This window comes from Erinaceus europaeus, chromosome 13, assembly GCF_950295315.1.
Source record: "Erinaceus europaeus chromosome 13, mEriEur2.1, whole genome shotgun sequence".
NCBI classification, from domain to species: Eukaryota; Metazoa; Chordata; class Mammalia; order Eulipotyphla; family Erinaceidae; genus Erinaceus; species Erinaceus europaeus.
The window spans coordinates 10422217-10444732 of record NC_080174.1 but is presented as its reverse complement, the minus strand read 5'-3'; the positions used below and the strand labels follow the sequence as shown (position 1 = coordinate 10444732).

Sequence of the window (22516 nt, the reverse complement as noted above, 5' to 3'; positions counted from 1 at the left end):
GAGAAGAATGAGTACTGAATGATCGCACTCTTAAGAGGGATGTAAGAAAGAAGACGAGGGAAAATTGGGCAGAGCCTTAACAAACTGAAATATTTCAGCAGATCCAAAGGCTCACAGGTAGGAAGGCAGGAGAGTGTTGAATAGGTCTGAAAAGATTCATTGCGGCTGAGGAAGATGCCAATTTGGTGGGGAGGAGTAAGGGATGACCATAATCTAGTTTACTTGCTGACTGACTATTTATGGATTTGTTTGGGGTCTATCTGGAAAACAGTCAACTTTAGTAAAAAAAAAAAAAAAAAAAAAAAAAAAAAGCAATGGGTTCTTAGAACTCCTAAAAAAAAAGTTGCCAATAAGATGGAAACATTGAAGTAGTCATGGTAACTGATAGGATCAATCCCATAGTTATAAATCCTTACAAAACACTATACTCAGGAATCAATGTAATACTTAAATTCAGCCAGTATGGTATCAAGTGGTCAAGAAAGAAGCATCATTAGTTAAGGAAGATACTCTTCAACATAATATTCTCACATTATGCATTATGGTATCATTTTATTTTCTACTTAACAGCTTCTTTTTATTTTCTTCCAGGGTTATTATAACTGGGGCTTGGTGCCAGCACTAGGAATCCACTGCTCCTGGCGGCCATTTTTTTTTTTCCTTTTCATTTTATTGGATAGGACAGAGAGAAATTGAGAGGAGGGAAGAGGGGGGGAGAGGGAGAGAAAGATAGACACCTACAGACCTACTTCACCACTTGTGAAGAGACTCCCTTGCAGGTGGGTAGCAGGGGTTCGAACCTGGATTGTTGTGTGGGTCTTTGCACTTGGCACTCTGTGCGCTTAACTGGATGTACCACTGGACAGTCCTCTTGAACAGCTTCGACCTCAAACTTCCCAGTGCGAAAATGGAATTAGCAGCTTTCAGATTCTGAAAAAAAGGTCCAGCGGTGCTACACCCAGTTGAGGGCACACATTACCACATGCAAGAGTCCAGGCTTGAGGTGCAGCCCTCCCGTTGCAGGGACCTTTATGAGAAGTCAAGCAGCTCTGCAGGTGTCTATGTTCTCTTCCCCTAGCTATCGCTCCATCTCTTCTCAATTTCTCTCCTTGTCCTATCAAATAAAATAGAAAAAAGTAAAAAAGAAGAAAAGAAAAAAAGGGGGGGGTGGCTGCCTTTTGGCAAACAAAGAAACACACCTAGTAGGTTATTCTTTTAGTGTTTCAGTCAAAATGTAAGGGTAATAATATTATAGTTATATTCAGGGGTTTGCAGCAATTTACAAATAAAGTGTGAGGCACCTGCTTTTTGCAACATTGCCTGGGGCCGAAATTGAAGGTGTATGAGGCAGAGGCTCTGAGACTGGGAACCTCCAACAGGTAAATGGAAAGTGGACCCAGAGGCACATATGTTTCTTAGACACAGGAACAGTAGCTACACTTCTGCAGGAGAGAAATGAGAAGGGCTTTCCAAAGAAGGTAGTGATTAAAGTCAGTTGGGCAGCAGGGTGTTTTTGATGGATGGAAACTGGGACAAAAGAACTTCCAAGCAGAGGGAGGAGATCATATTGTAGAGACTGGGAATTACAGAAAAAGGATAGAAGTGTAAATATCACATATTGCAGGTTGAAGACTGTTGTTTTCGACGGGTTATGTTGTTTTCGCTGGGCTGGCTTCACAGGCGGGTAACAGATGACCAGGGACTCATGGTTGAGCTGTTGGCAGTATCTCTTTATTCATGCAGGACACAGCACAATCTAAGACGAGCTAAGCTAAACTAAAGGTACTGTAAAACTCACAATGCTGTCTTTATATATACTTGCCAAGTAGGGTAGAAACAGGATGTGACATAAAGAGGGTGGAGAGAAAAGTGACTGGTGAAAATCAGAGTGTGACAAGGAGGGGGCAGAGCAGGCAAGAATCCTATCACTGAACCACAAATGCCCTGGAGGGAGGGTGGTGCTTATTAACAGTGGTTATGTAAATAGAATGAAGTGGTTATGTAAATAGAATAGTGTTAAGCAGGGGGGATTTAAACCAAATGAAACAGAAGGGGTCTCATGCATACCAAAGAAGACAATAATTTACATGTTTTTTTAAAAAGTGTAATTATGTAGGAGGTCTAAAGAAAATCCATTGGATGCCAAATCTAGACTAAACCTTCTTTAAGATGATACTAGTTCCAGATGAATGGATAAAGGTGTTATGGTATGTACTCTGTGGACTATTACTCAGCTGTAAGACAAGATGAGATTATATCCTTCGACATAACATGAATGAAACTGAAAGGGGCCCTGGGACAGAAGCGGGAGGACTCCTGCTAAGTGCAGTAAGCCAGAAGGGGAAAGGCAAATAGCAGACACTCTGGCTCATATGTTGATTTACGAAACAGAGGAAGGGAAAAGAAAGGGTGAAATGTAAAGGAACTGTTGGTTGATTATTGTAGATCTGAGGACACAAAGGTAGGGGAGGGCAGCAGGGCTGGGTTGGTCGGTGAAGCTGTCCACTGCCTGGTGGTGGAGAGTGAATTGTGCTAATATACAGTTTGAGGAGCTATGAAATTGCACCCTTAAAATTAATTTCTCAATACATAATAACACTTTGAAATGACAATCTTGGCTTTGCGACTTCCATTCTCTCCATTCATTCTGGGAATTGTCATAGTGACCTACTATAAAAAATTTCTAAAGCAAAGACTAAAAAAATCCAGACCAAAAGAAAAGAGGCTTTCTTGAGAAAGGTTAATTAAGCAAACTATTGTGTATGGATACAATCACTCCAAGTTCACCAAAGTGTATTTCAACCTAAGGAAATAAAGACCTACAGGCTGCCTGCCTTTCTTCCTTTCTTCCTTTCTTCCTTTCTTTCTTTCTTTCTTTCTTTCTTTCTTTCTTTCTTTCTTTCTTTCTTTTTCCTCCAGGGTTATTGCTGGGCTCGGTGCCTGCACCATGAATCTACCGCTCCTGGAGGCCATTTCCCCCCTTTGTTGCTCTTGTTTTTATAGCCTTGCTGTGGTTATTATTATTATCATTGTTGATGTTGTTCGTTGTTGGATAGGACAGAGAGAAATGGAGAGGAGGGGAAGACAGAGAGGGGGAGAGAAAGACAGACACCTGAAGACCTGCTTCACCGCCTGTGAAGCGACTCCCCTGCAGGTGGGGTGCCGGGGACTCGAACGGGGATCCTTATGCCGGTCCCTGGGCTTTGCGCCACGTGCGCTTAACCCACTGCGCCACCACCCGACCCCCACAGGCTGCCATTTTTATATACTTCCTCCTACACCACCCTACTTATTCTTCCTTATAATAGCCCTATAGCAGAAGCAGGGGACTTGGCGAGTCCTCTCACTGAAGAGGAAACAGTTTCCAACGCTAGTTGCACAACACTCACAGCTAAGATACGTCAGGGCCAGAGGTGACGCTCACGCCAAGCGGTCTCTTGTCTCGAGATCATTTTTGTTAGGCAGTGTTGCTTCTCTTTACATGAAATAATTAATTGTACTGTTTTACTTTTTCAGTTGTTCACAAAAATAGATCACTCTTCCGTGGTTGAGAAATGTAAATCTCCAATCACACATGTGTTTCTGTAGTGCAAATGGCATCATCCTACAGCTACCACTCCAAACAGAAGTGGTTCAGGTACAACAGGACCAAATGTACGATAGGAAATAAATGAGAGGGAATGTCTCAATTCTTGGGATTATGAGGTGTCCACAAAGAAGGTGTGGAAAGATACCACAGGGAATCCTGAAAGGGAGATGGAATGGGGTAATAACTCTTGACTGCAGACCAGGTGTTGTTAGTACAAAGTACCTTCCAGGGAAACTTGAAATCAGTGGACTGGTTTGGAGAGAAGGGGAGGAGGTAAGGTGAAAACACCGCAAAGAAACAAAGGCTCCAGGATGTAAGACAAGAACTTCATGGCATCCCTAATTTCATTTTTGAGATATAAAACTTAAAGCCAAGTCTCTGACTTGAGCTTTCTCTCTCTTTGATAATACAACTTAATTTAGAATGGGGCATGTGGGGATGGGCATGGTGGTTAGTTGTATCTGGAAATGGTAAAAGGCACTTGCCTAAAATGAAGATTCCTCCTATAAATACCCCTCTTGATGTTTTTATAATCCTATGTCAGAGGTCATAAAACACGGATTACATTTTGGTTAAGCTCTTATTTTAGAAACACGGTCCACTCAAGAGCAAAACATCCAGTGATTGAGAATCAGTCCACTCGATGGCTATATTGCCTTTTTAGAGACGGTGGTTTAAAACACCAAAATGAAAGAAAACGGAAGTTTTTTTTTTTTTTTTTCTTTTTCCCCTGTCAGTAATTACCCTTATTTAGGAAAAAAAAAAATCTATTCTTGTATGATGAAGTTTTGATAATTATACCTTTCTAAGGGATCTGAAAGAGTCATTCAATTTTTCTGTGAGTGAAATAATCAAACTCAAAAGGGATAAATTTAATCTTGGGAGGTGTGCATAATTACACCTATTTTTCCTTTCTGATATTTGGGAAATGTTCCGGAGACTCCCCAGTCCAAAGACATTTGGGTTAACAATAGGTTAGTCATTTTTAAAAGGGCAGGCATAATCTTCTAAACACTGCAATCATCTTTTTCAATAACAACTTGTATTGAGCTCTGATGTTGCTTGCTGGGATAATAGGAAACTTAAGTCATAGATTCCTAGAACAAATTAATTAGAAAAGATTTTTTAATGAACATTAGGCACAGTTTTTTTTTAATTCAAAATACTTTAAAATAATTACTGAAAAATGAGCTTACCAATGTATTTCAAATGATTTCAGTTCTGGTTGTATGAAAATGTTCATTTTTTTGCATATGGAAATTGAGGACAAGTCTTTTCACTCTTTGATTTACTCTCCTTGCTACTAATTTCTCTTTATATTTGCTTATATTTGAAAAGAAGGATTTCCCTTTTTTTCCTGTTTGTATTGAATTTTATTTTTTAAACTCCAAATTATGTTCATGGACCTATTTATTTGACTCAGTGTAAACTACAACAAGCAATTTATTCGTGGTTATAATTTGAATCCACTATGTAAACCTATGTTTAATTAAATAAGCAAAACTTCTATTTGGGGGGTGGTGGTACATAAACAGTTTCCCCCTACTAAACAAAATAAATAGGATTATAGGACTGAATATTTATCTATGTACTTTATCTAACCATCAGAATGATTTTTTTTAGCTCTCTGTTGATTGAACTTTTTTTTTTTCAAACTCCTTCAGCCCACTGCAATTGTCTCTGGAAGTCATTAATTAAATTAGTAATGCTTTTGTGGATAAGTAAATATCTTGCAAGGGGAATAGCCAAGTGGCCTTGTACTTAGCTAGTAAATATTATTTTTTTAAAAAGCACATTTTATTTTTTATTTAATTTCCATGTCTTATTTTATATGAGAGAGTAACACAGAGAGAAAGAGAGACAGCCAGAGTACCACGCTGGTACAAGTGGTATTGGAAATCAAACCAGGACTCTCAGGCATGCAAGTCCTGTGTGCTCTGCCAGCTGAGTTCTTTCTCTGGTTTCACTGACTGTTAGTATTATTAAAATAGCATGTAATCATCTAAGTGTTTAAATGCCTCAGCTAAATTAGAGGTCAAGCTTCAAGTTTTAGCTAAGTCCCTAGCACTGAACCTCAGAAAGGCATGCTGGGTGAGGTGGGGTGAGGAGATGGCTTGCCCACTAGAAGGCACCATTCACCGTGCTGGGGGACCAGGTTTGGAATTCCCCATCTCCTCACCCCACCTCCAACACATGGCACCGCTAAAGATTATCTAATGTGCTTGGACCTTCTGCAATACTGCAGAACATTGCTGATTGCTAAACAGATTGGGTACACAGAACCATATTCTCACCCAATTGTTAAGAAGCACGTATAGAAAAAAACTTGAGGGGGCTGGATGGTGGCACACAGTACTAAGTACAAAGACCTGGCTTCAAGCCCCAGCTCCCCACCTGCTGGGGGGACACTTCACAAGCAGTGAACCAGGTCTGCAGGTGTCTTTCTCTCTATCTCCCTTCCCCCTTTCAATCTCTCTCTGTCCTATCAAATAAACAGATGGAAAAAAAAAAAAAAAAAGGCCTCCAGGAGTAGTGGATTCCTAGTGTCAGCACCGAGCCCCAGCGATAACCCTGGAGACAAGAAAGAGAGAGAAAAAGTTGACACTAAAACAAATTTTCATTCGTTGTCTTTCTGTCTACAGAAATGCAGTGTTTGATCATAGGCTATGTCCTGTCTATGGAAGTCTGTGCATTAAGCCATTGGGGGCTTCTGACAATTACTAAATGCAAAGGAAATTTGGTAAAAGTAGGGAAATAAAAAGAAATGCCGGGAAGTTGCTATGATCCCAAGAGCAGACACACAAGTTCCCTCCTATCATGATCCAGCTTGGGTCTGGCATCACGCCGACACAGTGACATACCAGGAACAGCTACAACAACAGCACCAACAAAAGCAACACGTGTTGTTGGGCCTCTGATTTCCGGATGCTTGAGACATGGCAGGTGTTCCTTCATTTTGTGACTGCTGCCTTTTTCGCATCTCAGCTGCTTCAGGATCCAGTTGGCTGAAAGAAAAGACAGAAAGGATAAAGTCAACAGAAATGATGGTAAGGATAGGTTGCCCCCTGTGGAAGGAAACATCTTCTAATGAAAGGAGGTTTAGCAAAAGGTTAACCACAGCTCTGGGCAGTGTAGAAGAAGCCAGGTTCAAGCCCCTCTCCCCACCTGTAGGGGGCAAGGCTTTTCTAGCAGTGAAGCAGATCTCTCTCTCTCTCTCTCTCTCTTTCTTTCTTATCCTCTTCCACCTCAATCTCTCTGTGTCCTATCAAATAAAAGAAAGAAAAAGGGAAAAGGTTAATCACGAATAAACTTTAGCCGTCAAAAAAAAAAATGAGAAAGATTTCTACAGGAGTATGGTAAATAATCTGAGGACAAGAACGTATATGACCTGTGGCATAAAAGCAAAGTAACAATGTGGCCATGTAATCAGCATCGGTTGGGAAGGTAAATATGATAAGGGTTGAAAATTTATTTTTAACTTCCTTCTTTACTCAAGACCGAACACATCTGCTTCCTTTATGAACACCTTTGTTGATTATAGGGGGTGTGTACAACTCTTTTCTCTTCTGATGTTTACTGGAAGGTTAGTTGAGCCTTACAAATGGTCATTGCAAGGTTTTATTTTTTTTAATTATATGTAATGTTGTGAGGAAGATCAAGTCTATTTTTGATCTCTCACCTCCTTTTAAAATATTGAATATCTTGGGAGTTGGGCGGTAGTGCAGTGGGTTAAGTGCACGCACGTGGTGCAAAGTGCAAAGACCAGCGTAAGGATCCCGGTTCAAGCCCCCTGCAGGGAGGTCACTTCACAAACGGTGAAGCAGGTCTGCAGGTGTCTATCTTTCTCTCCTCCTCTCTGTCTTCTCCTCCTCTCTCCATTTCTCTCTGTCCTATCCAACAACGACGACATCAGTAGCAGCAACAACAATAATAACTACAACAATAAAACAATAAGGGCAATAAAATGGAATAAATAAATATAAAAAAATTTTAAAAATACTGAACATCTTAACAAGGAAAACAAAAGCATAAAGTACTCAACATCTGGGGCTTGGTAGTGGTGCACCTGGTTGAGTGCACATGTTACAATGTGCAAGGACAAGGGTTCGAGCCCCCAGTCCCCACCTGCAGGGGGGGAAAACTTCGTGAGTGGTGAAGCAGTGCTGTAGGTGTCTCTTTTCCTCTCTCTTTTAAAGGGAGAACATTTTATCATTGTTGTTGTTATTGTTGTCATTGTTGCTGGACAGAACAGAGAGAAACTGAGAGAGGAGGGGAAGACAGAGAGGGGGAGAGAAAGATAGACACCTGCAGACCTGCTTCCCTGCTTGTGAAGCGACCCCCTTGTAGGTGGGGAGCCGGGACAGGGATCCTTATGCCAGTGCTTGCGCCATGTGCATTTAACCCGCTGCACTACCGCCTGACCCAGACTCTCTTCCTTTCCATCACCCCCTTCCCTCAAGAAAAGCCACCAAGTTCAAGGGAGCTAATCTGGTGGGATTAATATATAACAGCTGATAAGGAAAATATGGGGTCATAGGACAGTGTATCAGTGACTACTTTATATACCAGGCCAAATGAGCTGCTGGCTATTTACTTATTTATTGATTTATTTATTTGTGTTCTAATAGTGGCTTACAAGATTAAAAGATTCCAGGGGCAGCTGCCACCTTTTAAAATTAATTAATTGATTCATTAATTAATTTATATAATGGAAACACTGACAGGACCATAGGATAAGAAGGGTACAGTTCCCACCACCAGTGTTCCGTATCACATCCCCTCCCTTGATAGCTTTCCTATTCTTTATCCCTCTGGGAGTATGGACCCAGGGTCATTATGGGGTGCAGAAGGTGGAAGGTCTGGCTTCTGTAATTGCTTCCCCGCTGAACATGGGCATTGACAGATGGATCCATACTCCCAGCCTGCCTCTCTCTTTCGCTAATGGGGCAGGGCTCAGGGGAAGCAGAAACAGGCTACCACCTATTTCTAAGATAGTTCCCAGTCTAGGCTCTTGTGGAGGACAAAAAGTAAAGTCTTGTTTTTACCAGAATAATAAGTGAACATGGCACCTCAGGAAAAAAAGAATGTATTCAACTGAATGATGCTTTCATCAATCTGCTGTGATTAAAGGTAATAGACACACAGACTCACCTTTGTGTGACGGAGAGTAATACTTAGTTTAAAGCACCGCTTGTTCTTTCTAAAAATAATTTATTTTAATGAGAGAAAGATGCAGAACGACCATAGCACTTCTCAGCTCTGGGGACTTATGGGGGTGCTGGGGATTGAACTTAGGACCTCAGTATCACAGGCATGAACATCTTTGGTATAACCATTATGCTATCTCCCCAGCTAAGCTGTAAGTATTAATATATCTGAGGGGTTAAGGGTTCTCTGGTAGAGGAAGACGTAAAGTTAGTGGATGGTACACCGATACCTACTATGGGGAAATATGATATTATATACATGACAAATGCCTGGCAAATCATCTTTTCCTCCAAGAAAATGATTTAAAAATAAATTATTTTGGCATTGTGCATTCCAGCTTTAAATATTATATTTTCAACTATGAATACAATGATTGCTGCTTTGAAAATCACTATATGATTTTGCTCTTTTATTTGTCTTTGCTTTATGGAGGATAAGCTGTTTTATTGTTACTTTTATTGTTGTCAGAGGAGTGATATTTCACATCTCCCCAAGATAAGTGTGAATCCATCTATTAAACTGGCCACTATCCAATTGTCTTCTACCTCCACCAGGAAGCATTGGGTCCCCAACCCTGTTTCATACTCTTCCCATCTCTCTTTTGTGAATCCTTGGACCTGTTGAAACAGACCACAGACCACTAATGATCAACTCTGCATTGTCCTGTGTCTTAAGTCCCACCTATGAAGGAGATCATTCAGTGTTTGTCCCTGTCCTTCTGGTATTTATGTCATTTCCTGTGAGGTTGCTAAAGTGCTCACTGCAGTGGGAGACCCAATTCTGATAATCTTCCTGCATAAAACCAGGGTCTGGGGTCAGAAGATAATCAAAAAAGAGTTCCAGATGCTACCATGATGCCAACCAGACTTCTCTGGACAGATGAGCCCACCAATGTGTCCTGGAGCTCTGCTTCCTCAGAGCCCTGCTCCACTATGGGAAGAGAGAGACAGGCTGGGAGTATGGATCGACTTGTTAATGCCCATGTTCACCGGGGAAGCAATTACAGAAGCCAGACCTTCCACCTTCTGCACCCCATGGTGACTTTGGGTCCATACTCTCAGAGGGTTAAAGAATAGGAAAGCTATCAGCAGAGGGGATGGGATATGGAGCTCTGGTGGTGGGAATTGTACCCCTCTTATCCTATGGTCTTGTCAGTGCTTCCATTCCATAAATAAATAAATTTTTAAAAATAAGAAGATAAATAATCTGGTAAAGTTGTCCATGACTGAGGTCCTCAGTTTGAGTTCTGCACCACATGGAAACACCTTGACTAGCACTAGAGGAGTTCCATGCATAGTGGAATGATACGGTGTCTCTCTCCTCTATTCTCTGTCTGTCTCTCTCTCTCTCTGATGATCTTATTTATTTATTCATGAAGAAGATAAGAGGGGAGAGAGAAAGAACCAGACATCACTCCAGTACATATGCTGCCAGGGATTGAACTCAGGACCTCATTCTTGAAAGTCCAATGCTTTATTCACGGTGCCATCTCCTGGACCAGTCTCTCTCTCTTCAGAAATAAAATAAAATGGGTTGGAAATACTACCCTTTGGTGGTATCACAGATAAGCAAGGTCATAAATTCATGCATTGAAAAACAAAACAAAAAACCAAGAGTCTGTGGTCCTACTATTCGCAAAAAAAGATACTGTAAGACACAACTATGGGTACTGTCCAATGGTAGCAAGCTGTAGGAGATAGAGAATTTGGAGAAAGCCAAGCATCCAAGGGGTCAGGCAGTGGTGCACCTGGCTGAGCACACATGTTACAGTGCTCAAGGACCTAGGTTTGAGCCCTCAGTCCCTACCTATAAGGGGAAAGCTTTGCGAATGGTGAAGCAGGGCTTCAGATATCTCTCTGTCTCTCTCCCTCTATCACCCCCTTCCCTCTCAACTTCTGGATGTCCCTAGTCAATAAATAAATAAAGATAATAATAATAAATATCAAGCAGCCTACATGCTCTGGGACCAGGTTGATATTGTATTAAAAACCAGTACTGGGGATAGGAGAGGAACTCCTGAATTCCAACAAGAGAGCAGCTTCAGGACTGAGGATGTTGGTGGACTGGTGGAAGTAAGTGAAAGGCATGACATTATTGAGGAGAAAGTGAGAGTGAGACATACACATTGTGTTTGATGTGTTGCCTGAAGACAGAAATCCAATGCAACATTAATAACCAGACAACCAAGTCTACAGTCAGTAGACAAATATAGTCCTGATCAAATGCAAATATGAGAATCACCTAAAATAAGTCAACAGGGGCAGCAGCAGCAGCTGCAGATGGCAGTGACAAGAGTCTTAATAGGACAGATGGTTTATAGAAGCGAGATAATGGTCCAGGTGTATATAGCCAGCGGACGGGAAAATGTTGCCATTACTGTGGGTCACTCTGTCCTTGCTACTGATTCTGGGCTTCCGCCCTATACTGTCAGTTCATCTGAACTGCAAGCTGATTTTTCACTTTTCATCTGAGATGCAAGCTGATTTTTGATTTCTCTATAATTGCTATGGTTCTTGTGAGAGCAGAAAGAGGTTGCTAGTTTGCTGCCATCTTGGTCAGTCCATTAAGATTTTCATCATATGCAGAGAGATAATGAATGGTCAGGAAAGTGTTACTTAAAGAAAAATTGACTAAGGAACTTCCAGAACTACATAGACAAAGAACATAGACAAAACATTATCCCAGGGGGCCAGGCTTTGTGTTTTCTTATTTTTCAACTTCTCCTTCTTCTTAGTGAACAGTGAAATCTTTTTGAGACTTTACTTAAAGTAACAACTCAATGACTCCTATCATATATACATAAATTTTGTTTTTCAAAGCAACTAGAAAATAAGGTTCATGAAGATAGATAGTTTGGGGCTTTGTTCACTGCTGTAAAGCGCTTGACATATGGTAGGTAAATATATTGATTGGTGAATGTTATAAGCAATTTCACTAGTGATAAAGAAAAGAATGTTGTCCATCACATCTGGTATATACAAAATTATTAACCTTTTAGCCAATGTAGTAAATAAGAAAAAGTAAATAAGGGTTGGAAAGGAAAATGTAATATTATTACTTACAAATGATAGGGTTATCGACATGGAAATCCCATGAGACAAGACCTTAGAAATAGTTCAGGAAGGATGCAAAGTCAGGCTTCATAACTTATTACAGTTAAACTAAAATATTAATAAATGAAGGAGACTACATTAAATTGTAAAGATACTACATACTGAAATAAAATGCCAGGGGGTTGGGCAGTAGCCCAGTGGGTTAAGTGCACATGGTGCGAAGCAAAAGGACTGCCTTAAGAACCCCAGTTCGAGCCCCCAGCTCCCCACTTGCAGGGGGCGGGGGGTCGCTTCACAAATGGTGAAGCAGGTCTGCAGGTGTCTGTTTTTCTCTCCCCTCTCTGTCTTCCCCTCCTCTCTCAATTTCTCTCTGTCCTCTACAACAACGATGATAGCAATAACAACAATAATAACTACAACAATGATAAAACAACAAGGGCAACAAAGGAGGGGGGACAAAAATGCCACAAGGATAAGAAGACAATGCAACAATTGGGAAAAGAAATTTACATATCACACACCTGAAGCCATATTGCTCAATATCACAAAAAAAGCAAATATTCAATTAAAAAGTGGATAAAAGATCTGAATAGAGGGTTCTCTGGAGAAGACATTCAGATGCTCATAATCATATGAAAAAATGCTCCATTTCACATCTCATTTGAAAACTGCAAATGGGGGCTGGGTGATGGTGCTCCTGGTTATAAGTGCATATGTTACACTGCTCAAGCCCTGCCCTCCCCACCTGCAAGGGGAAAGCTTCACAAGTGGTGAAGGACTGTAGGTGTCTCTCTGTCTCTCTCCTTCTCTATCTGTCTCTCACTTCTCAATTTCTTTCTGTCTCTTTCCAATAAGAGAGAGAGAGAGAGAGAGAAACGCAAATTAAATCCTCACTGAAATTCTACTTTACATGTGTGAGAATGGCCTACATAATCAAAACAGGAAATAGCAAGTGTTGGCAAAGGTGTGGAAGAAAAGGAACTCTGTCACAGTTAGTGGGGACGTAAACTGTTTCAGCTCCTATAGAAAATAGTATGAAACAAATAAAAATAAAAATGGAAATAGCTTATGATGCATCAATGTCACTTTTAGCCATATAGCCAAAGGATGTGAACACACTAATTCAAAGGGACATATACATTTCTAAGCTCATAGCTGCATTATTCACAATAGCCAAGGACTGTATCTAAACTAAATGCTCATCAATGAATGACTAAAAAAGTTATGGGATACATATTCAATGTAATGCCATGCTGCAATTAAAAGAAATAATTTTGTATCCTTCAAGACAAATGAATTGAACTGGAGGTGATTGTGCCCTTTCACGTAAATAAGGAGGTAAAAGACCAGATGGTTGAATTTTAACAGTGGGCTCAAATTGTTAATTCAATTCTAATAATGACTTTTTCTTTGAAATATTAAATCACTTATAATCTTAGACTAGGGGAAGAGAAGCAACTGGTGGCGTCAATTTATAAAAAGGAGCTATCTGTAGGGCATAAATTATAGTGAGGTCTTGTATGATGCAGTAAATCCTAATAATCAGATTTTCAAAGTCAACTCAATTTCCAAATAATTTGGTTATAACAATAACTATCTATTGCCTTCTTAAACCCTAAGACAGCAGGAACCTTTACCATAGTCTATATAACCCATATTTCTCCCAGTCCTGGAACCTCTAGGGTGGGGCTCACTTTCCTGCATGCTTCTCTCAATTCCTACCAATTGATACTGCATCTGCTAATCTCAACCTAATCTATGAAACCAGTGCCACCTCAGCATATTTCACTTCGGACTGTGTCCAGAGACGTCAGGTGTGGAATGTCAACCTTCTAGCTTCATTACTGTGGTGAGAACGTTTCTAGCTCATAGGACTCCTTAATTCCATTTTGGGCAGTACACTTTCTAACAAAGCCTTAAAATCTAGATATAGACCAGGGGCAGATGTACACATGTATCCATAAATTAGAGAGTAATATATACCTTAAAGCAAAAGTGCATAATAGTTTGCAGTGAGTCAATAAATACAGCAAGCAAGTAGAAAGAACTAAAAAAGACACCATAAAGTACCTAATGGAATGGTTTCTACTTAGACCTAGATACCCTCCTCACCTGCTTCCTATTTCACTTCCCTCAATCACTCCAAGGCTGACCCTGTCAGACAAAGTAAGGACTACAAAAGCTGGATAAGGGCAAGAGACGGGCAGACTTTAATGATGACTCTTTAATCACTACCAGGCCAAACCATCACCAGATCCCAGTTTGAGCCCCCGGCTCCCCACCTGCAGGGGAGTTGCCTCACAAGTGGTGAAGCAGGTCTGCAGGTGTCTGTCTTTCTCTCCCCCTCTCTGTCTTCCCCTCCTCTCTCCATTTCTCTCTGTCCTATCCAGCAATGACGACATTAATAACAACAACAATAAAAACTACAATACAACAACAAGGGCAACAAAAAGGAATAAATATTTTTTAAAAATGGGAAATGTTATGCATTACTAACTATTGAATTTACTGTTGAATGTAAAACAATAATTCCCTTATAAGAGAAAAAAATAAAAGTAAATTAAAAATTAAAAAATAATAATGAGGAACCTAAAGGTAAGAATATAGCAGATGAGATGGGGGGTCTCCATTTTGGAGAATGCTAGTAGGTCTGTTTTAGGTCTATTCCAAGGAGCCCATGACTTTACTAGTTTTTGCCTGAGCCTGACAGCTAACATGCAGGTGGACCAAAGGTATTATCTGGGGAGATGGTGTCAGAGTTGGAAAAAGGACTAGAAAAACGGATCAGGGAAAACAGTAGCTCCCAAATAATGCGAAAAGCATATAAATATCATTAGCTATAAACCCCATCGATTTGATCTGGGGCCCATATTCAGCACTGGAGCCTACGTAACCTCTGCTTCCCTGTAGGTCTGAGCTCGCAATCTGTGGTCATGGCTAGGAACATTCCAAGCTGCACTAATTTCAGGAGTAGTAGAGTATGTTGTCCAACCTTCCTTCAGAGAATGGAACAGTCCCTACCATTGTTGATCCACATTGAGGGCAAGGTCCTATAGGGGCCATAAAGGGGTCCATTATGTTGTTCCTGATGGAGACGACCAGTGACAGTGGAAACAGGCATCTGTTAAAGGTGTGGGTCTATCATGTCTGTGTGGAAATCCTAGGGTTCCCTGACTAGAGCCTTGGCAATGTTATGAGGCTACAGAAGTGTACCAACAGAATGGAATTCTTAGATGAGCCACAGATTCAAGCATATACGTAATCACGGTCAAAACTCAAGTTTCCTTTTGTGTCATCTAGAAAAATAATCCAATAAATAGTATTGAAATTTTATGGTTTATATATGAGTACATCTCTAAGTGACAAGACAAGCAAAATAGACTCCAGATGAACACAACCTTATAAAATAAAAATAAAGAAAGAAATATAGATGCCACAACTTTATAAAAATATAATCACAAAGAAGAATGTTTTTTAGGACTTCAGTGCAGAAAAAGAATGTCTTATGACAAAGCCAAGAAAAGAAGGACAATATACTCTTACTATCATTGAATTTGTCAAAAATTCTATCAAATATAAATATAGATAGGTAGTTATAGAAATAAGAGTCAATCCATATTGGTGATCTTGGGAGAACTACTGCAGTTTCCAATGGAGGGAAGGAGACACAGAACTCTGGTGGTGGAAGCACTGTGAAATTATATCCCTGTTGTCTTATAATTTTGTAAATCAATATTAAATCCCTAATTAAATAAAATAATTTAAAAAATTGCCAAAAAGGAGGCCACAGATTTTAAAGTAAAAAAAAAAAAATAACCGTACAGGAAGATACAAAGACTTGTAATTTATAATATATAGATCACACATCATAATTTTAAAATACAAATAAACCAGGGTCAGGAAAGCGGTTCAGTGGTAGAACTCAAGATTTGTTTGTGTGAAGTCACTAGGTTCGATCCCCAACACCATATCTATCAGAGCAATCTTCTAACATCCTCACTCCCCCCCCCACCTCTTGAAAAGTAAATATTAAAAAAAAAAGTAAAGACAGACACAAAAAGTCTAACAGAAAAATTGGCAAAGGAAATATGCAGGCAGTTTACAAAAGTAGGAAATGTAAACACTAGATTCTGAAAACTGTTAGACCACTTCAAATAAAAATATATCCCATATTCAAATTTCCCACAGTTCAAAGTCACATCATACTAATTTTAGGAGAGTACTTGGAAAAATGAAAAGCTCAGGGGGTCTGGTGGCAGCGCAGAGGGGTAGGAGCACGTGGCACAAAGTGCAAAAACCAGTGTAAGGACCCCAGTTCAAGCCCCCCAATCCCCACCTGCAGGGGAGTTGCTTCATAGGAGGTGAAGCAGGTCTGCAAGTATCTATCCATCTTTCTCTTCCCCTCTCTTGTCTTCCCCTCCTCTCTCCATTTCTCTCTGTTCTATTCAACAACAATGACAGCAATAACAACAATAACCACAACAATAATAAAACAACCAGGGCAACAAAAGGGGGGGGGGAAGCCTCCAGGAGCAGTAGACTCATAGTGCAGGCACCAAGCCCCAGCAATAACCCTGGAGGAAAAAAAAAAGTGAAAAACTCTCATAGACAGGTGGTGGAAATATAAATAGCAACAATCATTTTAAAGAACATATTGACACTGACTATACTTAATTAGCAATAGACACAGCCTGTTGCAGACATAATGACAAATTCTACTTTCATGTTTATATTTGAAGTAAATGTCACATGCATACAACGACACTATAGTATGTTTTATATCTTAAGATATCTATAAGAGGACTTGGGAGACAATAGTTCTGAAAAAGACTTTCATGCCTGAGGCTGTGAGATTCTAGGTTCATTCCCCAGCGCCACCTTATTCTAAGAGCTGAACAGTGCTCTGGTCTTCCACTCTCCATCTCTAAAATAAGATACATATTTTTAAAAGACAGTAATAATAGTAGGACATGTCACCACTATTATAGGTATTAAGTGGATTGAATATGTAAAATGCTTGGCACAAACATTGTGCATAAAATAGTCTTCACTGAGCTATACCTCCATAAAGACAACACTAGAGTAAATTATTCATAATGTTGCTAAAAAATATGGGACAAAGATTTCTGCTAACAGATGTCAAAAGATTTCTATCAACATTCTCTTGGAGATGGGATCATTTTACTTTGTCTAAGGTGGGTTCTAAGTTTTGGTATCTACTGAGGAGATTCTTCCTATCTCGTGGGTTTACACAAAGGCTTACTCAGTGAAGAAAGAAGACTGATGGTTATTCATTTCACCACTAATGCTGTCATTCTGATCACATGCAAATGCACTGAATCTCTAGTGACTCATAGTATCCAACAATCAAACTTCACTGGAATTGCAGCCATTTTGTCCTGTTTAGCTGAAGCATTCTGCTTTGTTACATACTTGTTGATTCAGTGTTTAGACCCAAAGAGGTACAAATCTGTGAGGTCTACTCTAGCACTTAGGTAGACAAGGAGGCAGTTCACCACATACATACAGATATACATATTCCTAATCACGAAGAAAAACTATTCACTCCTTAATTAACTTTTTCTTGATAATCTGTTTTAATTAAGCTACTATACATATGTGTAACAGAGAAAGCTTCTAATGTCACTTCCTTACTTTCTTTTCTATTTTATTTTATTTTATTTTATTATTATTTTTTTTACCAGAGCACTGCTCAGCTCTGGCTTATGGTGCTACAGAGAATTGAACCTGGAGCTTCAGAGCCCCAGGGATGAGAGTCTCTGCATAACCACTGTGCTATCTCCCCTACCACAAGGTCATTTGCAATCTCATGATATGTATTTTAAAATTTCATTGTCTTTTTGGGAAGGCTGGGGGACATGTTTAGTGCGAGTTATCCAAAGTAACTATTTTATAATTTATGTTAAAAATTTAAGAAATGGGGGGGGGTCTTTGCATATTTGAAAAGAGTAATTACTAATAATATGATTATTGTTCTTTCTATGGGTGGTTAAATCTGACCCCATCAGTGAGTACGTCCATTAGCTTTCTTTCCTAAGTGGTATATAAATCTTGCAAAAAGGACATACAGGGCCAGGCGGTGGCTCACTAGATTAAGCACACGTAGTAAGTATGAAGCACAAGAAACCACTAAAGGAATCCAGTTTAAGCCTCTGGATCCTCACCTGCGGGGAGGGGGGGTCACTTCACAAGCAGTGAAGCAGGTTACAGGTGTCTTTCTCTCTCCCTCTCTATCAAATAAAATTAAAAATTAGAAAATATATATTGGTACCTATGAATAATGATTGTATACTTTTCAGAATCTAGCATAAACCAATACTGAATGTCATACATACATTTAAAAAGTACTTACTCTTGATAGCAATATCATCCAAATTACGGGTGCTGAAAAGGACAATATTTGAGAGTATGCATTCACTTAAGAAGCAGTGAACCGAGTCAATGTGTACTAAGTGAGTGGAATGAGTATGAGAAGGCATCTTTTTAGCAAAGGTGAGAGAAAAGTTTCTATAATCTGCAGTGAGAAGGAAAGAGAAGGTCACTCAATTGCTTAGCAATTTCAGGAGGCCCAAACAATCAATCCAGGTAATGTGGTCCTTTTAAAAATCAACAACAACAACAATAACAAAACCAACAATAAACAACAAAGACAACATAAGGGGAAAAATGGCCTCCAAGAGCAGTGAATTCACAGTATAGGCACTGAGCCCCAGCAATAACCCGTGAGGCAAAAAAGAAAAAAAAAGATTTCCCATTTCTCAAATTTCTGGATTAGAAAAATGATTCTCATACTATTAATGGTGAAGAATCAGTGGTTTTCTCTTTTGCTTTTTGTTTTCAAAATTTCAATCAGTTGTGGAACAGTACTATGATCAAGTACAATAAATAATAAAGAAGTATGAAAAAAAATCCCCAGGAGCTATTATTATTAGATTAGATAGACACAAAATGAATCCATCAATTTTCTACAAAAGCTTCTAAATGTAGTCTTAATTCCACTACCTTATTCTAGATTAAGAAATGTTTTGGGGGCCAGGCAGTGGCGCACCTGGTTAAGTGCACATATAGTACCAAGTCCAAGGATCCTGGTTTGAGCCCCCCGCTCCCCACCTGCGGGGGGATGTTCACAAGCTGCCGAGCCCGGCTACAGGTGTCTATCCTTCTTCCCCTTCTCCATCTCCCCTGCCCCTCTCAATTTCTCTTTGTCCTATCCAATAAAGTGGGGGGAAATGGCCGCCAGGAAAAATGGATTTGTAGTGCTGGCATTGAGTGCTGGCGACAACTCTGGAAGAAGAAAGGAAGGAAGGAAGGAAGGAAGGAAGGAAGGAAGGAAGGAAGGAAGGAAGGAAGGGAGGGAGGGAGGGAGGGAGGGAGGGAGGGAGGAAGGAAGGGAAAGAGAGAAAGAAAGAGAAAGAGAGAAAGAAAGAGAAAGGAAGCAAAGAAAAGAAAGAAGGAGTCGGGCGGTAGCGCAGTGCGTTAAGCGCAGGTGGCGCAAAGCGCAAGGACCCAGCGCAAGGATCCGGGTTCCAGCCCCCGGCTCCCCACCTGCAGGGGAGTTGCTTCACAGGCGGTGAAGCAGGTCTGCAGGTGTCTGTCTTTCTCTCCCCTTCTCTGTCTTCCCCTCCTCTCTCCATTTCTCTCTGTCCTATCCAATAACATCAATAACAACAACAATAATAACCACAACAACAATAAAAAAAGAGGACAACAAAAGGGAAAATAAATAAAAATTTTAAAAAATCTTTAAAAAAAAAAGAAAAGAAAGAAAAATATTTTTTGCAAATGGCTGAGTGACATCATTTCTAACACTCACTGTTTATACTAAAGACCAGGTTGGCATTTTTTAGAAGACATTTGAATGGCATTGTTATGGATTCAAATAGCTGCCCTCTTTCTTTGGGCAAGTTGATGAGACATTTTGAACCTTAGGTTATGCAACTATAAAATTAATATAATTGCACTGCCTAATTAATAGGAATGTGTGTGAATTAATGACAAAAATCTTTATAATAAGCATATTACTAAACATGAGTTCAGGATTTCTGTCAATTATATTTTTTGTTTTTTTTCCTTTCTACACAAACATTTTTATATTTTCTCTTTTTTAAATTTATTTGTTACTACTATTTATTGTTATTACCACTAGGGTTATTGCTGAGGATTGATACCAGCACTACAAATCCACTACATTTGTGGGCCACTTTTTTCTTTTCTTTTCTTTTTCTATTTTATTTGATAGGACAGAAAGAAATTGAGAGGATGGGAGGAGGTAGAGAGGCAGAGAGAAAGACAGACGCTTGCAGACTTTGCTTCACCACATGTGAAGTGTTTCCCCTGCAGGTGGGGAGGCGAGGTTTGAACCTGGTTACACATTTTGAAGCTAGAAGACCCACCAATTGTCCTTTGTATTCCCAGGATCTAAGGCAGTACTCTCTGTCCTCAGCTGCTCAGTTGAGACTAATGATAGTGGTTTGTCATCTAGGAACAGAAATATCAGTATATTTAAGAGTGTGGAAAAGATGTTAGCCATCAGACACTGTCAGAAAGAGAAAAATCATCGCATTGGCCTAGTTCATGCAATCCACAGTCTATTCAAAATCACAAAGGGAACAGACTGCAGTTAAAGGTCTCAGCACTTTAGCTTCTTGAAACAAGGGCTACTCAGTGTGGTGAAATGGGTTACAGAAGTAAATTGAAGTGGAATGCAGATAATTGTCCCCCTCTCCCTGTCTCTTTTTCTCCCTCCTTTCTACCTTCCTTCTTTCCCTCTTTTTCTTTCTTTTTTTTCTTCACTTCTGTTTTTGCTACCAGGATTATCTGTGGTGCTCCAAGCTTGCATGAATCCTCCACATCTAATGAACTCTTTTTCTTTTTGTTAGAGGGTGAGGCAGAGAGATAGAAAGAGAAGGAGAGAAGCCTTGTTCCACTGCTGTGAAGTTTGTCCTGTTCAGCTGCACTTAACATGGTGGCACAAGTCTCAAACCCAGGTCCTAATGCATGGCAAAACGTGCCCTCTCCTGGGTGAACTAACTCTTGGCCTCCACGGGATTCAGGCATTTTTTTCCCAAAGAGAAATGCCTTTAATTTTTTATTGTATTGAAGAAAGAGAGGCCCAAGCACTGTTCAGGCCTGACATACATGGTGCAGATTAAACCTAGGACCTCACACATACATGTCCTGCACTTTCACCAGATGAGACACCTTCCTGGCTGCAAGATTGTCTAACACAGATTTCTAGGTCAGAGCACTTCTGGAACCCAGGAAATGGTTATAACCTGAGGTTAGCACCTTCATTCAAATCTCTCTGCTAGTCAGTCAGCAAGAAGGCCACATGTTCCTGAAAGGTTGGAGGGCTGAGTCATCCATGGTGTATGAATCTGTCAATCTTTTTTAAAAAATATATTTATTTATTTTCCCTTTTGTTGCCCTTGTTGTTTTATTGTTGCAATTATTATTGTTGTTATTGATGTCGTTGTAGTTGGATAGGACAGAGAGAAATGGAGAGAGGAGGGGAAGACAGAGAGGGGGAGAAAAAAGACACCTGCAGACCTGCTTCACTGCCTGTGAAACGACTCTCCTGCAGGTGGGGATCCGGGGGCTCAAACCAGGATCCTTATGCAGGTCCTTGCGCTTTGCACCACACACACTTAATTAACCAGGTACGCTACCTACCGCCTGACTCCCAAATCTGTCAATCTTGATGGCTCAGACTTTTAAGCTTCTCCATAATAACTTGAAATTGCCATGGTTGAGCTGTTTCACTCAGCAGAGAAATCTAAAGGAATGCCAGCATTTAAATACCTCCTTGGTGATGTGTTACACATGTATATTCACACTACTTGATTTCCATTTCATAGGACTATGAGACATTTTCTCCAAATTAAATAAATAGACTGTGGCTTGTAATCAAAGTTTTGCAAATCCAGAATACCAGTGAGTACGAATATAGAGAGTAAGCTTTGACGACGGGCAGTTCAATACCAGGTTAAAGGCTGTTTCTTATTTTTCAATATAATGGCTCATCAAGGCTTAGTAAGTTAGTTTGCAGTGAAAGTTTACAGATAAGAAATTTCACCCAAAGCCAGCCCAGGAGATTGTACGGTGGTAAAGTACAAGACTTGCACTGGTGAGATGCCAAATTTGATCCCTGACATTATACCTACTGAAGCAATACTCTAGTTCTCTCTTTCACTTCACTAAATAAGTAAATCTTTTCTTTTAAATTCTTTATTTATTGGATAGATACAGCCAGAAATCAAGAGGGAAGGGGGTGACAGAGAGGGGGAGACACAGAGAGGCACCTGCAGCCCTATTTCACCATGAAGCTTTCCCCCCGAAGGTGGGGACTGAGGCTCCAACCTAGGTCCTTGTGCACTGTAATACAGGCACTCAATCAGGTGTGCCACCACCTGACCCCAATAAATAAGTCCTAAAAATTGAATTGCCATCACTGCAAATCACTTCTCAAACGGAGCTTCTAAATTATACCAGGAAACTGTAAATGTTATTTTTCTATCATTTAAAAAATGTAGTCCTCATCTTCTCCTTCTCCCCCTTCTCCTTCTTTTTTAGAAATATTACCTTTGCTCTATTTACCTATGGTGATGCTACTTACTTATTTATTTATTTTTATTGCCACAAAATT

General features: G+C 40.0%; 1 protein-coding gene across 6 annotated transcripts in view; it reads right to left on the bottom strand.

Moving 5' to 3' along the window:
* RGS17 (regulator of G protein signaling 17) overlaps window positions 1-22516 on the bottom strand; it is a 101051-nt gene that overhangs the window by 15934 nt on the left and 62601 nt on the right. For 5 of the 6 annotated variants that reach the window (XM_060205306.1, XM_060205305.1, XM_060205309.1 and 2 more), the window contains one exon: window positions 6451-6594. In XM_060205306.1, coding sequence (XP_060061289.1) covers window positions 6451-6569 — 119 coding nt within the window. In that variant the 5' untranslated portion in view covers window positions 6570-6594. Of the gene's footprint in view, window positions 1-800; window positions 931-6450; window positions 6595-22516 lie in introns of those variants that run through there. The other variant, XM_060205310.1, reaches the window with a different exon arrangement.